At 44.3% G+C, this 17,820-nt stretch overlaps 1 protein-coding gene across 3 annotated transcripts in view; it reads right to left on the reverse strand.

Annotated features, from left to right (window-relative positions):
* LOC115114504 (zinc finger protein 521-like) overlaps positions 1–17,820 on the reverse strand; it is a 173,434-nt gene that overhangs the window by 131,938 nt on the left and 23,676 nt on the right. For all 3 annotated transcript variants that reach the window (XM_029642785.2, XM_029642786.2, XM_029642787.2), the window contains exon 3: positions 11,351–11,557. In XM_029642785.2, the coding sequence (XP_029498645.1) occupies positions 11,351–11,557 (207 nt within the window). The remainder of the gene's footprint in view (positions 1–11,350; positions 11,558–17,820) is intronic.

The raw sequence follows: 17,820 nt of genomic DNA on the forward strand, positions 1-17,820 counted from the left end.
TTGAGAAAGGCCCCCGAAGGCAGACTTGGCTCTCAAGACAAGAGGCTATGTGCTCACTGCCCACAAAATGAGGTGGAAACTGAGCTGCACTTCCTAACCTCCTGCCAAATGCATGACCACATTAGAGACACATATTTTCCTCAGATTACTCAGGCCCACAAAGAATTCGAAAACAAATCCAATTTTGCTAAACTTCCATATCTATTGAGTGAAATACCACAGTGTGCCATCACAGCAGCAAGATGTGTGACCTGTTGCCACAAGAAAAGGGCAACCAGTGAAGAACAAACAGCATTGTAAATACAACCTATATTTATGTTTATTTATTTTCCCTTTTGTACCTTTTGTACCTTACACTGTATTTTGACATAAAATTACATTTGAAATATCTTTATTCTTTTGGAACTTTTGTGAGTATAATGTTAGCTGTTAATTTTTTAAATGTCTATTTCACTTGCTTTGGCAATGTAAACATATGTTTCCCGTGCCAATACAACCTCTTCAATTGAAATTGAATGAAGTGAGAGACAGAGAGATGACAATAGATAAAGAGACAAGTGAAGTGGGTACAAAAAAGGGGCACAGACAGAGAGAAGCCGAACTTCTGAGCTGGTCTGAGTTGGCCATCAGATTACGTCTGTCTCGTACACATCCACAAACAAACAGACTCCTCCATTACTATTTCGATTGTGTTACTGCAGAAATTGCCGAGCTCGGCTGACAAAAGACCGATGAATACTTTATACGGTGCATAACATGTGCTGTGTGAAGCACAGGGGAAAGAAGAAGAGGGCCACCTCATGAGAGCATAATATGCTTTGAAATCCTAATGACACTCCTGTTAATGTTACCGGCTCAGTCGTACAGAGAGCAAACACAAGGGGCTGCTACATTGAGGAGTCAGATCTACTACTTTATACACACACACACACGCACACGCACACACACACACACACACACACGCACACGCACACGCACACACACACACACACACCACACAAACTCGGGGAAAGACTCCAACCTAATTCTCTTTTCAGTAGCCGCGTTGTGCCAGAAGTCACTGCTATTCTCCCCTGACCACCTCTCCCCCGTTCAAAGCCTTGCGATCACTGTGCCACACTTTGTACCGCACTGTCACAAGATGCCCAGGCAAAAACATGGCATCATTTCTGATGACCGGCAGAATGCTCAGAGTTGGGCTATTCAGGGCTGCTCATGTCTCCTCTCTATCGGTGTCTACTGCTAAAGGCTTTTGAAGCAAATAAAGTCTTTGTGGTTTTGTAGGAGTGTTCTTTTTGGTGGCCGCAAAGCAGCCGTTGGATCAATTCATCTTTTTTTTCTGTGTGGGAAAAAAGCTCCAGGTCTGCCAATGAGATCCTACTGGAAACAGTTATTACCAAACACGGTCCGCCAGCAACTAGTTAATGATAGTTGTGGGTATTACTGAACGTTTCCATGCCGCTGACCCAAAGACTTGTTTTACTTCGAACCAGCATGTTGGTGTACGAATTCAGACGACGAGAACATATTCAGAGAGCCTTAATGTAATGAAATTCTTTATAAAGGCTTGATTAACAGAGAGAACTGAACAGTATGCCTCTGTGTTCCCATGTCCCTATCAAATTGCATCAAATCGCTGCAGTATTGCCTGTGATGTCTTGCTAGGAAATAGTGCAACTCATTGTTTCATAGTACATGAATATACCTCATTTGTATTTTTCTCATAAATCTAAAATGTATTTTATCGGATGTTGAATGCATCGCTAAATCTCCACAGGCAAGAGCAGAAAAAGGGAAGAATTTACATAATATAAATCCATATATGGCCCAGTTTTCTCTCTCTCTCTTTCTGATTGATTTCTTTATCTGAGGGAAGCAGAAGACATGCTCTGTTTGCTCTCACAGTGGCCGGCAAGAAAACAGAGAAAGACACTTATTAAAAAGGTCATCTCACAGAGGGTTAAAATAGCAGGCCACATATCTCTCCTGAGGGACGAGCTGTGCTTCTCCTCTAGTGAAGGACACAAGAAAAGGTGTTTCTCTAGGGAGCGGGCCAGTAATGAAAGTATGACCACTAGGATGACAGCACTGTGTGCACTGTGCTATTCAAATGCCTCCAGCACAGCAGCAGTATAGGAGAATAAAATTGACACTGGCAAGGTAAGCCGTTGTGAAACCAAACTACCTTTGAATTAAACTCAGTACTGGTGCCATTGTCCTTATTTACATTAAAAGACAGTAAGGGCTACTATTAGTGCACATTTTCTTACATGCCATTACACTGTCATGTATCTCAACTATTAAACATGTGTGTGCGGCCCAAAAGAAAACCCATGCCACACTGAGGACCAACCATAGGTGTCTCTTTCCCGCAACATAATCGCTAACAATGCGAGCCGGAGCAGACAATGGAAGACTGAGACTGTTGAGAGACAAAGCTAGCGGAAAGAGAGGCCTACGGAATAAAAGGCTGCCTCCTAACTCCTCTCTCTCCTGCCTCCTCCCCTGGGCAGCCTAAAGCCCTGACGGCAGGATGCTGATCCCAACACGGAAACCTGATCCGCAGCCATCCTGGAGCCTGGAGGGGGGCCGCGCCCGCGTCCCCCATCTACCCCCACACCCAGCCCCCCTGAGCCCCTCCAGTCCTGCCCCAGAGTTAGATGACCACTTTGGGGGAGCACTCCTCCAGCCCCAGCCTCTCCAACCCTCTCCACTCTCGGTTCTCCAGAGAAGCATTCTTCCAGCCCTGCCTTGTCTTCCACCCCAGCCTGTACTCGAACAGTGGAAGTCTACCTCCGGGGGAGCATTCCTACAGCCCTGCCCCAGCCCAAGACAGTCTCTGGAGACACATTCCTGCAGCACTCTCCCTCCTCTCGCCTCTTCTCTCTCCCAGGCTATCTCTTGCCTTCCTCCGCAGTCCAGCATTAGCACGATCGATAGCACCGATCGCATCGGGGACACGAGGCAATCCATACCCCGTGCTCCCTTAGCGCACTGCAGTGGTCACGGCTTAAGTGCATGGAGAGGTGTTAAACTTCAGCCAGACGGTGGGGAGACAATGGCAGCCATTGATCAGGGTGACATGTTATACATCTCTCTCTCTCTTGTCTGTTGGGCGTGGTCTAGTAGGCCGAGGTACAGTATGCAATAGCACCAGGGTTTATTCTTGAAACTGTAGATCGTGTTGTTAGGTTTAGTTACCAAGGCATAGTGAGACGGTGGGTATGGGTACTCATTTGTTTGTGGTGTGCATGTGCCTTAGAGCTGGGATGATAAACCAAAGATTTCCGACACCGACATTGCCTTCCTCTTACCGAAGCATTTTGCTTACGTCTGTAATTTTCTGTGATTTTTCTACACAACATTCCTGTAGATTGTTTCTAAAACTATTATTTGGTCAACAGTAATAGCCTATGCATTATGTTGATCCCTGCTATGAAAGTATCTGCCTGTCCCTGTTTTGCTGTCGGCTGCTGACTCTCGCTCCCTCTCCCCACTGTGCGCAAGGAGGATGGAGAGATGCATTCTGTGAAGCACAAAGCATTACCGTTGCTCAAAATGCTATTGTGGGAAAAATAGGGTTTTCAAAGAAACTACTGTTGTTCTAGTTACAGAGAGGAGAGTCACAGCTTTCTGGGAGTAGATCATGTATTTCTCACCTTTTAATATTGAGTTCATGGCACCACTTTACAACCAGAGTAGGCTGTAGTTAGTATGATGCATGGAGCCAGTTGCAGTGAATAGTCGTACATCAAGTAGCCTAGGCCTAGCGCTGGGAAGTTTTTGTATGACATTAGCCTACATTAGCCTACATTTAGTGATAGATTAATCGATAAGCCTACTTGGCAATCTAGCAACAATATAATATTTAGAGTCAGCAATCTAGCTAAGTGTTTTGAGTTCCCTCTTCCTCAGGTGGTGACTAATATAGCCTATGGCCCAATATGCACAAAGATGTCTGCAAATTCTCTGAAGAGACAAAAATACATCTGATAATTCTGGATCCTGTTTGGACAGGTTGCACATCAAAATATCAATCAATCATTTCCTGAATATGTTAAATGAAATTGCTTACATTTTGAACCATCTCCATTAGAGGTCGACCGATTATGATTTTTCAACGCCGATACAGATGCCGATTATTGGAGGACCAAAAACGGCGATACCGATTTATCGGACAATTTTTTAAATGTATTTGTAATAATGACAATTACAACAACACTTATTTTAACTGAATATAATACATCAATAAAATCAATTTAGCCTCAAATAAATAATGAAACATGTTCAATATGGTTTAAATCATGCAAAAACAAAGTGTTGGAGAAGAAAGTAAAAGTGCAATATGTGCCATGTAGGAAAGCTAACGTTTAAGTTCCTTGCTCAGAACATGAGAACATATGAAAGCTGGTGGTTCCTTTTAACATGAGTCTTCAATATTCCCAGGTTAGAAGTTTTAGGTTGTAGTTATTATAGGAATTATAGGACTATTTCTCTCTATACAATTTGTATTTCATATACATTTGACTATTGGATGTTCTTATAGGCACTTTAGTATTGCCAGTGTAACAGTATAGCTTAAACAGCGCAATGCTTAAAGCATGAAAAACGCACGAAAGTGCTGTTTAAATGAATGCTTACGAACCTGCTGGTGTCTACCATCACTCGGTCAGACTACTCTATCAAATCATAAACTTAATTATAACATAATAACACACAGAAATACGAGCCTTAGGTCATTAATATGGTCGAATCCGGAAACTATCATTTCGAAAACAAAATGTTTATTCTTTCAGTGAAATACGGAACCGTTCCGTATTTTATCTAACGGACGGCATCCCTAAGTCTAAATATTGTTGTTACATTGCACAACCTTCAATGTTATATCATAATTACGTAAAATTCAGGCAAATTAGTTCGCAATGAGCCAGGCGGCCCAAACTGTTGCATATACCCTGACTCTGCGTACAATGAACGCAAGAGAAGTGACACAATTTCACCTGGTTAATATTGCCTGCTAACCTTTCTTTTAGCTAAATATGCAGGTTTAAAAATATATACTTCTGTGTATTGATTTTAAGAAAGGAATTTATGTTTATGGTTAGGTACACATTGGAGCAATGACAGTCCTTTTTCGCGAATGCGCACCGCATCGATTACACGCAACGCAGGACACGCTAGATAAACTAGTAATATCATCAACCATATGTAGTTATAACTAGTGATTATGATTGTTTTTTACAAGATAAGTGTAAGGCTAGCTAGCAACTTACCTTGGCTTCTTACTGCATTCGCGTAACAGGCAGGCTCCTCGTGAGGCAGGTGGATAGAGCATTGGACTAGTTAACTGTAAGGTTGCAAGATTGAATCCCTGAGCTGACAAGGTAAAAATCTGTTGTTCTGCCCCTGAACAAGGCAGTTAACCCACCGTTCCTAGGCCGTTATTGAAAATAAGAATGTGTTCTTAACTGACTTGCCTTGTTAAATAAAGTTGTAAAAAATATATATTATTTTTTTTATTTTTTTCATCGGAAAAATCAGCGATTTACAATTGTTACGAAAACTTGAAATCGGCTCTAATTAATCGGCCATTCCGATTAATCGGTTGACCTCTAATCTCTATTATCTTACTTGGCACTGGAAAATATTATCTAGAGCCCTGCCATTACTGTAAAGCAACTGTCCATAAAAAATTGTTGTATTGGTTTTCATCAAGCAAAAGAGTAACATATATCGCTATATAACTTTTTGTTCATATCAGCCAGCTCTAGCACTTCACCCCAAAATAATTTATCACTGATTTATAGTTAGTGCAAAAAATGGACAATTTATTGCGATATGGATTTGTTTTCCATACTGCCCAGGTCTATATGGATTTGTTTTCCATACTGCCCAGGTCTAATGTGCCTGCATGGGTATTATACATATCTGTCTGCATGCATTCTGGAATCTCCTCAAGTAGACAGTACATGGTAAATATTTACTCAGCTACTGAACAAAAATATCAATGAAACAAGCAAAAATATCAAATATTTTACTGAGTTTCAAATCACATCAAATCAAATTGTATCGGTCGAATAAACATATTTAGCAGATGTTATTGCGGGTGTAGCGAAACGATAAAAAAATAATTTAATGTTCATATGAGGAAATCAGTCAATTCAAATAAATGCATTGGGCCATAATCTATGGATTTCACGTAACTGGGAATACAGATATGCATCTGCTGGTCACAGATACCTTAAAATAAATTAGCCTCACAATGGGTCTCAGCTTCTCGTCATAGTATTTCTGTGAGTTCATATTTCTGTGCATTCAAATTGCCATCAAAAAATGCAATTGTGTTCATTGGGGCATCAGGTAGCCTGGTGGTTAGAGCATTGGACTAGTAACCAAAAGGTTGCAAGATCAAATCCCAGAGCTGACAAGGTCAAAATCTGTCGTTCTGCCCCTGAACAAGGCAGTTAACCTGCTGTTCCTAGGCCGTCATTGAAAATAAGAATTTGTTCATAACTGACTTGCCTCGAATAAAGGTATAAAATAAATTGTCCATAGCTTATGCCTGCCCATACCATAACTCCCCCGCCACCATGTTGACATCAGTAAACCGCTGGTTGGATGTGCTGCCAAATTCTCTAAAATGATGTTGGATGTGCCTTGTGGTAAAGAAATGAACATACAATTCCTTGGCAACAGCTCTGGTGGACATTCCTGCTGTCAACATGCCAATTGCACACCCCCTCAAAACTTGTGGCATTGTGTTGTGTGACAAAACTGTACATTTTAGAGTGTCATTTTATTGTCCCAGCACAAGGTGCACCTGTTTAATCAGCTTATTGATATGCCACATCTGTCAGGTTGATGGATTATCTCGGCAAAGGAGAGATTTTCACTAACAGGGATGTAAACAAATTTATGTACACAATTTGAGAGAAATAAGCTTTGTGCGTATGTAAAATTTATGTGATCTATTATTTCAGCTCATGAAACACGGGACCAACACAAACAAATAAGAATATCTACTGCAACAAGAATTTCTACATTTTCCACAAAATCCTACTCATTCTCAATATCAGGATTGGGTCCAGTCAAGCTCTGAATGGGTTTCCTAAAAATAAAACCAAAAAAAGTGATTTGTAGAAGTGGAGGATTCAGTAGGTGCTGGTTGTTGATTAGAATGTGGTTTTAATAAAGAATCCATCTGTGAGCTGAGAGTCGATGTAAAGCTGATTAATTGGTAATGGATGCCAGCCACATAGGAAGAAGACTCCCGACTGAAACACACACACACACACACACACACACACACACACACACACACACACACACACACACACACACACACACACACACACACACAGTCTGCTGTATCTCAAAGTGTATTTTTCCCCTCCCTTTGTGTTTGAATACCTATAGAGTGGTCGTGCATAATGCTCAGGTTTTACAGGGGTTCTTAGCCAAACTGCAGCATTCCACCATTCAGCAATTAAGTCTTATTTGTCCGTGAGATTGACATTAATAAAGGCCTTTGCTTAATTCTAGGATAAATAATATGCCTGAGTTGTTCATTGTGACCGCGTCTAGATAATGTAAGATCCTGTCTATAAGTCAGAACATGCTTGACTATTGTCTTGCTCAACATGCTAAAAAGAAAAATGTGAAAACATTTCAAAGCACTAGGTGCCCCTAGAAATATACCTCCCTTTGTTCCCAATCAAATCATAATAGGAAAAAGGTAAGGTATCAAACCAATCAAAGAGCTATTAGAAATCGGCAATACTGTTAGAAGTCAATGGTACAGCATGAGCTTCTTTCCTACTCTACCTTTAATGAAATGGCCTTCGTGCAATGATTTCATATGTATGCCAAATATAATGTGCTGGAATCAATATTTGTTTGATGGATTGCTGGGTGTATTGAGAGGAGACGGCTGAGGGCTCCACTCAAGTCAGGAAAGTCATAATTTGCAAGTGCACATTCAACAGATTTCCACACCTTTTGAAAAGTAGGCTAGGCCCTCTCTCCTATACACTTTGCTTGATTGGCTTCCTGCTTGTGAAGCAGTACATAAACACATATACTGACACACATACGCTACGGTTCAAAAGTTTTTGGTCACTTAGAAATGTCCTTGTTTTTGAAAGAAAAGCACATTTTTTTCCCATTAAAATAACATCAAATCGATCAGAAATACAGTGTAGACATTGTTAATGTTGTAAATGACTATTATAGCTGGAAACGGCTGATTTTTAATGGAATATCTACATAGGCGTACAGAGGCCAATTATCAACAACCATCACTCCTGTGATGTGCTTTTCTTTCAAAAACAAGGACATTTCTAAGTGATCCCAAACTTTTGAAAGGTAGCGTACATCTATGCGTCCACACACATGAGCAAGACACTGTCCATTCAGTGAGACAGGCTTGCTGCTAATGGAAAATCTTTGTAACACTCATATGGGATATCTTACTGGTTGTTTGGAAATCTGAGATCACTCTGAAGCAGTCCTGCCCTATAATTTGTGGTTGGCTGGTTGCGGATTGCAAAATATGAAATCAAACTATGTCTGTGTATAAACAGAGGAGAGTATATATTGCTGTCTGATAGGACAATGTTAACTGTATCCCCCCTCTTACAATGAAACTCCTAACATAAAGTAAGTCTTCCTCTTCACATGAACTTATCTTCATCTTGGATGGTACAGGACGGTACAGGATGGGACAGGACGGTACAGGACAGGATGGTACAGAACGGTAAAGGGACAGGACGGTACAGGACAGGATGGTACAGAACGGTAAAGGGACAGGACGGTACAGGACGGTAAAGGGACAGGACGGTATAGGACAGGACGGTATAGGACAGGACGGTAAAGGGACAGGACGTATAGGACAGGACGGTACAGGACGGTAAAGGGACAGGACGGTATAGGACAGGACTGTACAAGACGGTAAAGGGACAGGACGGTACAGGATGGTAAAAGGACAGGACGGTACATGACAGGATGGTACAGGACGGTAAAGGGACAGGACGGTAAAGGGACAGGACAGTACAGGACGGTAAAGGGACAGGACGGTACAGGATGGTAAAAGGACAGGACGGTACAGGACGGTAAAGGGACAGGACGGTACAGGACGGTAAAGGGACAGGACGGTAAAGGGACAGGACGTATAGGACGGTAAAGGGACAGGACGGTACAGGACGGTAAAGGGACAGGACGGTACAGGACGGTAAAGGGACAGGACGGTAAAGGGACAGGACGGTACAGGACGGTAAAGGGACAGGACGGTAAAGGGACAGGATGGTACAGGACGGTAAAGGGACAGGACGTATAGGACAGGACGGTACAGGACAGTAAAGGGACAGGACGGTAAAGGGACAGGACGTATAGGACAGGTCGGTACAGGACGGTAAAGGGACAGGACGGTAAAGGGACAGGACGGTAAAGGGACAGGACGTACAGGACAGGACGGTACAGGACGGTGAAGGGACAGGACGGTACAGGACGGTAAAGGGACAGGACGGTAAAGGGACAGGACGGTACAGGACGGTAAAGGGACAGGACGTATAGGACAGGACGGTACAGGACAGTAAAGGGACAGGACGGTAAAGGGACAGGACGTATAGGACAGGTCGGTACAGGACGGTAAAGGGACAGGACGGTAAAGGGACAGGACGGTAAAGGGACAGGACGGTACAGGACGGTAAAGGGACAGGACGGTACAGGGACAGGACGGTAAAGGGACAGGACGGTAAAGGGACAGGACGGTATAGGACAGGACGGTACAGGACGGTAAAAGGACAGGACGGTAAAGGGACAGGATGGTACAGGACAGGATGGTACAGGACGGTAAAGGGACAGGACGGTAAAGGGACAGGACAGTACAGGACGGTAAAGGGACAGGACGGTACAGGATGGTAAAAGGACAGGACGGTACAGGACGGTAAAGGGACAGGACGGTACAGGGCGGTAAAGGGACAGGACGGTAAAGGGACAGGACGTATAGGACGGTAAAGGGACAGGACGGTAAAGGGACGGTAAAGGGACAGGACGGTACAGGACGGTAAAGGGACAGGGCGTACAGGACAGGACGGTACAGGACGGTGAAGGGACAGGACGGTACAGGACGGTAAAGGGACAGGACGGTAAAGGGACAGGACGGTACAGGACGGTAAAGGGACAGGACATATAGGACAGGACAGTACAGGACGGTAAAGGGACAGGACGGTAAAGGGACAGGACGTATAGGACAGGACGGTACAGGACGGTAAAGGGACAGGACGGTAAAGGGACAGGACGGTACAGGACGGTAAAGGGACAGGACGGTAAAGGGACAGGACGGTAAAGGCACAGGACGGTAAAGGGACAGGACGGTACAGGACGGTAAAGGGACAGGACGGTAAAGGGACAGGACGGTATAGGACAGGACGGGACAGGACGGTAAAGGGACAGGACGGTAAAGGGACAGGACGTACAGGACAGGACGGTACAGGACGGTAAAGGGACAGGACGGTAAAGGGACAGGACGGTAAAGGGACAGGACGTATAGGACAGGACGGTACAGGATGGTAAAGGGACAGGACGGTATAGGATAGGACGGTACAGAGTGATAAAGGGACAGGACGGTACAGGACGGTAAAGGGACAGGACGGTAAAGGGACAGGACGGTACAGGACGGTAAAGGGACAGGGTAAAGGAGAACACCAAGTCCATGAGAATCACATGGACGAAACCTTCAGCAGCTCATATCATTAGTATCATTAGTTCTCTGAGCCACCTTGTCAGAGTATTTATAGCAGTGTTCTGTTTATCCATCTCAGGTTCAATGACACAGTCTGCCAATGGCACCCTTCCTTCTCTCGTCTTCCTCCCAGGGTCCCAGTAGACATGGACGATGCCTCCACACTAAGAGGAGAGACCTCACTATAGTAGGGATCCATTTACCAAGGAGGTCTGGTTACAGTGAGACCTCAATGACATTGGCTTTGACTACTGGCGAATATGACTGTGTGGCTTGGTGGAGTATGTAGTAGAGTGTGTGGCGTGGTGTAGTGAGGTGCCTAAATACTCAAATGATCAGTACGGTAAGAGGAAGTGTGGGTGTGTGCATACATACACATTGTGTTGTGTGTCTGTGTAGTAATGGCAAAGGAGAATGGAAACTATCCATATAATGCATGCAAAAAAATATCGAGGTAGACTAGTGCTGCAGTCAATTACAGGCTGTGTGGTGAAGTACCCAGCTCACTATGGATTCCTATGGTTTTCTCCAGTGGGAAGACTGGATTGGAAGAGATAGAACTGACTGGTGGAGAGGGAAGGGAAGCTCGGTGGGCTGAGCGTTGTTTACCTGTCAGCTGGCATTGATTAATCTTGTGTTCGGTGAGATCACTCAGCGACTCGAACACCTGCTGGCAGCTGTCGCAGCTGTGCAGCGCGGCCTCCTCGTCCTCCTCCTCCTCGCCTTCCTCTGGAGAGAGAAGCCTCTTCCTCAAACGCCTGGACCCGGCCTCAGCCTCACCATCCTCCAGTCCGCTCTCTAGGGCGCACTCTGGATCTGTTGGAGTCACAGGAAACAACACAACACCACACAGTTAGTTGAGTGACCCGGAGTGGAGAGGAGAGGCTACCTCTGGGTGACAATAAAAACAATCTCTTGAGTCCAGTTTTAATAAAACAATAATAAAAAGTGTAATAAAGATGGAGGTTCCTTTTGGAATACTGTAACTCAAGCATAACATATCGAGTACGGACACACACACACACTGACATGGAAACACACTGACATGGACACACACACACTCACCCGCCGGCCACCACCGTACGCACACATGCACACACACACACCACTATGTTATTAAAAATGGTTTGATGTTGTGTTTGTCCTCAAAGTACAGTGTATGAAACTAGCCGGATGGGAATATGTGTTGTTAATACATCCAGGATTGCAGGCCTTGCAGGTTCTTCAAAATTTGAGAGTTCCACATGAGAACGCTGAACTGCATCACTCTGGATGTGTCAAAGGAGACAGGAAACTACCCATGTAATCTAGACTTCCAACCTGGAAATGTAGGCAAATTATGAGAAAGAGAGAGAGGGAGAGAGAGAGAGAAGCAACACACAGGACTGAGATTAGTGTGTGCTACGCTGTCGTCACAACACACATCTCTGAATTATTCAGCCTTGCTCGCAGGCAGCCGCGGGTCACACACATCAATATTCTTCAATCCATCTGCAGTTTTGTCTCTTGTTGGCTTTGTGCTATAGTAGTGCCAGGGGTGGGCCGACTACCGTGAACCAAGACCTACCAGTCTACGAACCAGGACTACAAACTACGTAAACCCAGGGAGACAGACAGACAGACAGACAGCACCAAGGTCCAAGTGATACTACTACACTCTTACAGCAACACAACAAACCCTGCATCGCTTGCTAATTCATCTTAAACATCTCCATTTAGAGAACAGTAAAAAACAAAACACATATGGTAAACTGGTGGGATAATATCAGCTGCATCTTTCAGATTCAGCAGGCAGCATTGCCTGCAGTCGGTTCTCTCTCTCCCCTGCTGTGTCTCTCCCATTTCAATACAATAAGGCTGATTACAAAGCCATACTCACAATTAAACAATCATGGCCCCACCGGTCTAACTCCCAAAGCTTTCTGGGTAGTGGAAGGAGCCCTCCCTACATTGACTGGCAGCCATTTTGAGTCCCACTGCCAGTTCTCTTCGAACATTGCCTGAAACCTCTTGAGGGAACATTATGAGCAGGACTGCCTAGCATACAGTTAAGACCGCTTAAGGACATGGAGTGGGTAGGAAGTAGTGCAGTAACATGTCTGTGGCACTGTGTTGGCATGAAGCCGGGCTGTACATATGTGGGCTACATATTGGCCGGCCATTTTAAAGTCTTTCTCTGGTCGGTCTGTGGGGTGCTCTTAACAGTGTGAAATTCCTCGGAGAAGAGGCGTTCCAAAACTCATCAAGGCCACCCAGGATTTTTCCTTCCCCCCTCCCTCCACTCCACTCGCGGCCAAGTATCGATGTAACATCACACCCACCATTGTCCTTCCCTCTTGGCGACGGAGGCTTTCGGAACATGCCCTCTAAAAATATCAGCGCTATAGTCCCCGCTGGGACCACCACAGAACAGAACAGAAGGTGTTTCAAGAAAATGAAAATCCCAACCCAATCCTCGCAGATGCAGGCCTCGCTGGGCTCTCTAAGGGGAATGCTGCTTTTGACTGAGGCCAAACGCCACACAATATACACTCATGATTCATCCATACTCACAGGCCCAGCAGCAGCAGCAGAGCATGACTCCAAATGTGCCACAAAAAACTATCGAAGAAACGTCAAGGTTTTTCACAGGCACCAGAAAGTCAAGTGAAATTACATTTATTTTTGTTGAAGACTCAATCAACGGAAGCCTTTATGACACACACATATACGCAGAGCATTCGGAAAGTATCCAGACTTTTCCCACATTTTGTTACGTTACAGCCTTATTCTAAAATGGATTTAAAAAATGTTTTACTCATCAATCTACACACAATACCCCATAATGACGAAGCAAAAACAGGTAGAAATGTTTGCAAATGTATTAAACTTTTTTTTTAAATGAAATATCACATTCAGACCCTTTGTTCAGTACTTTTTTGAAGCACCGTTAGTAGCGATTACAGCCTAGAGTCTTCTTGGGTATGACGCTACAATGATCTCTCTGTACTTTGCTCCGTTCATCTTTCCCTCGATCCTGGCTGGTCTCCCAGTCCCTGTCGCTGAAAAATATCCCCACAGCATGATTCTGCCACCACCATGCTTCACTGTTGGAATGGTGCCAGGTCTCCTCCAGAACTGATGCTTGGCATTCAGGCCAAAGAGTTCAATCTTGGTTGCATCAGACCAGAGAAGAATGAGGCCTCCCGAGTGGCGCAGTGGTCTAAGGCACTGCATCGCAGACCCATGGGGCGGCGCACATTGGCCCAGCATCGTCCGGGTTAGGGGAGGGTTTGGCCGGGCAGGGATGTCTTTGTCCCATCGTGCACTAGCAACTCCTGTGGTGGGCTAGACGCAGTGCACGCTGACACGGTTTCCAGGTGTACGGTGTTTCCTCCAACACATTTGTACTTCTGGGTTAAGAGGGCATTGTGTCAAGAAGCGGCTTGGCTGGGTAGTATTTTGGAGGACACACAGCTCTCGGCCTTCACCTCTCCCGAGTCCGTACAGGAGTTGCAGAGATGAGACAAGACTGTAAGTACCAATTAGATACCACGATATTGGGGAGAAAAACTTTTTTTTAAACGTTTGGGTGAGGTTTTTTTCTCGCTTGAGTAGCCTCGTTTCACTGCCAAAAATGTTTATTTAACAATCTAGTGTTCAGCGAAATAACAACACAATGTTAACTAAATAAAGTTAGCCTAGTCAAATAATTAACATCCAATCACATTAACCGTTCCTCTCTGGCGGGAATTCCACTAACGGTCCGTATGTAGCCAAACGTAGCTGCTGCTCATGTTGGTATCTATACTGATGGCACAAAAGTCATGACAGGGAGACATGGTGGAGTGGTTTAAAAAAGTTGACAAGTTAAAAAAAAAATCTACTTTTATTTGTCACATACACATGGTTAGCAGAATGTTAATGTGAGTGTAGTGAAATGCTTGTGCTTCTAGTTCCGACCATGCAGTAATATCTAGCAAGTAATCTAACAATTTCACAACAACTACCTTATACACACAAGTGTAAAGGAATGAATAATAAAATATACATGAATGAGCGATGACCGAACGGCATAGGCAAGATGCAGTAGATGGTATAGAGTACAGTATATACATATGAGATGAGTAGTGTAGGGTATGTAAACATTATATTAAGTGGCATTGTTTAAAGTGACTACTGATACATTTATTACATCCAAATTTTAATTATTGAAGTGGCTAGAGATTGAGTCAGTATTTTGGCAGCAGCAACTCAATGTTAGTGATGGCTGTTTAACAGTCTGATGGCCTTGAGATAGAAGCTGTTTTTCAGTCTCTTGGTCCCAGCTTTGATGCATCTGTACTGACCTTGCCTTCTGGATGATAACGGGTTGAACAGGCAGTGACTCGGGTGGTTGTTGTCCTTGATGATTTGTTTGGCCTTGTGACATCGGGTGGTGTAGGTGTCCTGCAGGTAGTTTGCCCCCGGTGATGCATTGCGCAGACCTCACTACTCTCATGGCCACTCAGTCATGGGTGAACAGAGAGTACAGGAGAAGGCTGAGAATGCACCCTTGTGGGGCCCCAGTGTTGAGGATCAGCGGGATGGAGATGTTGTTTCCCACCCTCACCACCTGGGGGCGGCCCTTCAGGAAGTCCATGACCCTGTTGCACAGGGCGGGGTCGAGACCCAGGGTCTCAAGCTTAATGACGAGTTTGGAGGGTACTATGGTGTTAAATACTGAGCTGTAGTCGATGAACAGCATTCTTACATAGGTATTCTTCTTGTCCAGATGGGTTAGGGCAGTGTGCAGTGTGATTGCGATTGCGTCGTCTGTGGACCTATTGGGGTGGTAAGCAAATTGGAGTGAGTCTAGGGTGTCAGATAGGGTGGAGGTGAAATGACTAGTCTCTCAAAGCACTTCATGATGATGGAGGTGAGTGCTACGGGGCGATAGTCATTTAGCTCAGTTACCTTAGCTTTCTTGGGAACTGGCACAATGGTGGCCCTCTTGAAGCATGTGGGAACAGCAGACTGGGATAGGGATTGATTGAATATGTCCGTAAACACACCAGCCAGCTGGTCTGCGCATGCTCTGGGGAAGCGGCTAGGGATGCCATCGGGGCCGGCAGCCTTGCAACAGTTAACACGTTTAAATGCTTTACTCACGTTGGCTGCGGTGAAGGAGAGCCTGCAGGTTTTGGTAGCGGGCCGTGTCGTTGGCACTGTATTGTCCTCAAAGCGAGAAAAGAAGTTGTTTAGTTTGTCTGGGAGCAGGGCATTGTGGTCCGCGACGGGGCTGTTTTTCTTTTTATAGTCCGTAATTGACTGTAGACCCTGCCACATACCCCTCGTGTCTGAGCCGTTGAATTGCGACTCTAGTTTGTCTCTATACTGACCCTTAGCTTGTTTGATTGCCTTGCGGAGGGAATAACAACACTGTTTGTATTCAGTCATGTTTCCGGTCGCCTTGCCCTGATTAAAAGCAGTGGTTCACGCTTTCAGTTTTGCACGAATGCTGCCATCAATCTACGGTTTCTGGTTGGGGAAGGTTTTAATAGGTGCTGTGGGTACAACATCACCGATGCAATTGCTAATAAACTCACTGACCGAATCAGCGTATTCATCAATGTTATTGTCCGACGCTATGCAGAACATATCCAAATCCACGTGACCACAATTGAGAGACGAGCTTAAAGTTTTCTTTACTGACCATCATTTTCACTTGTCTGACCGTTTGCATGATGACGAGTTTCTCACACAACTGGCCTATCTGGGTGATGTTTTTTCTCGACTGAATGATCTGAATCTAGGATTACAGGGACTCTCCGAAACTATATTCAATGTGCGGGACAAAATTGAGACTATGATTAAGAAGTTGGAGCTCTTCTCTGTCTGCATTAACAAGAACAACACACAGGTCTTTCCATCATTGTATGATTCTTCGTGTGCAAATGAACTCAAGCTTACGGACAATGTCAAATGTGATATAGTGAAGCACTTGAGTGAGTTGGGTGCGCAATTACACAGGTTAATTCCCGAAATGGATGACACAAACAACTGGATTTGTTGTCCCTTTCATGCCCTGTCTCCAGTCCACTTACCGATAACTGAACAGCAGAGCCTCATCGAAATTGCAACAAGCGGTTCTGTGAAAATTGAATTTAATCAGAAGCCATTGCCAGATTTCTGGACAGGGCTGTGCTCAGAGTATCCTGCCTTGGCAAATCGCACTGTTAAGACACTGATGCCCTTTGCAACCACGTAGCTATGTGAGAGTGGATTCTCAGCCCTGACCAGCATGAAAACTAAATACAGGCACAGACTGTGTGTGGAAAATGATTTAAGACGGAGACTCTTTCCAATACAACATTGCAGAGTTATGTGCATCCTTTCAAGCACACCCTTCTCATTAACCTGTGGTGAGTTATTCACACTCTTCTCATTAACCTGTGGTGAGTTATTCACACCCTTCTCATTAACCTGTGGTGAGTTATTCACACCCTTCTCATTAACCTGTGGTGAGTTATTCACACCCTTCTCATTAACCTGTGGTGAGTTATTCACACCCTTCTCATTAACCTGTGGTGAGTTATTCACACCCTTCTCATTAACCTGTGGTGAGTTATTCACACCCTTCTTATTAACCTGTGGTGAGATATTCACACCCTTCTCATTAACCTGCGGTGAGTTATTCACACCCTTCTCATTAACCTGTGGTGAGTTATTCACACCCTTCTCATTAACCTGTGGTGAGTTATTCACACCCTTCTCATTAACCTGTGGTGAGTTATTCACACCCTTCTCATTAACCTGTGGTGAGTTATTCACACCCTTCTCATTAACCTGTGGTGAGTTATTCACACCCTTCTCATTAACCTGTGGTGAGTTATTCACATTTTTCAATGAACATAAAAGGTTTTATATGTAAGGTGGTTAAATAAAGAGCAAAATGATTGATTATTATTATTATTTGATTATATGTGCCCTGGTTCTATAAGAACTCTTTGTCACTTCCCACAAGCCGGGTTGTGACAAAAACTCACACTCATTATTATGTTTAATAAATGTATTGTATAGTTTGTGTGTAGCAGGCTTACAATGACGGCAAAAAAACA

Source organism: Oncorhynchus nerka, linkage group LG9b (genome assembly GCF_034236695.1).
Source record: "Oncorhynchus nerka isolate Pitt River linkage group LG9b, Oner_Uvic_2.0, whole genome shotgun sequence".
Lineage (NCBI taxonomy): Eukaryota > Metazoa > Chordata > Actinopteri > Salmoniformes > Salmonidae > Oncorhynchus > Oncorhynchus nerka.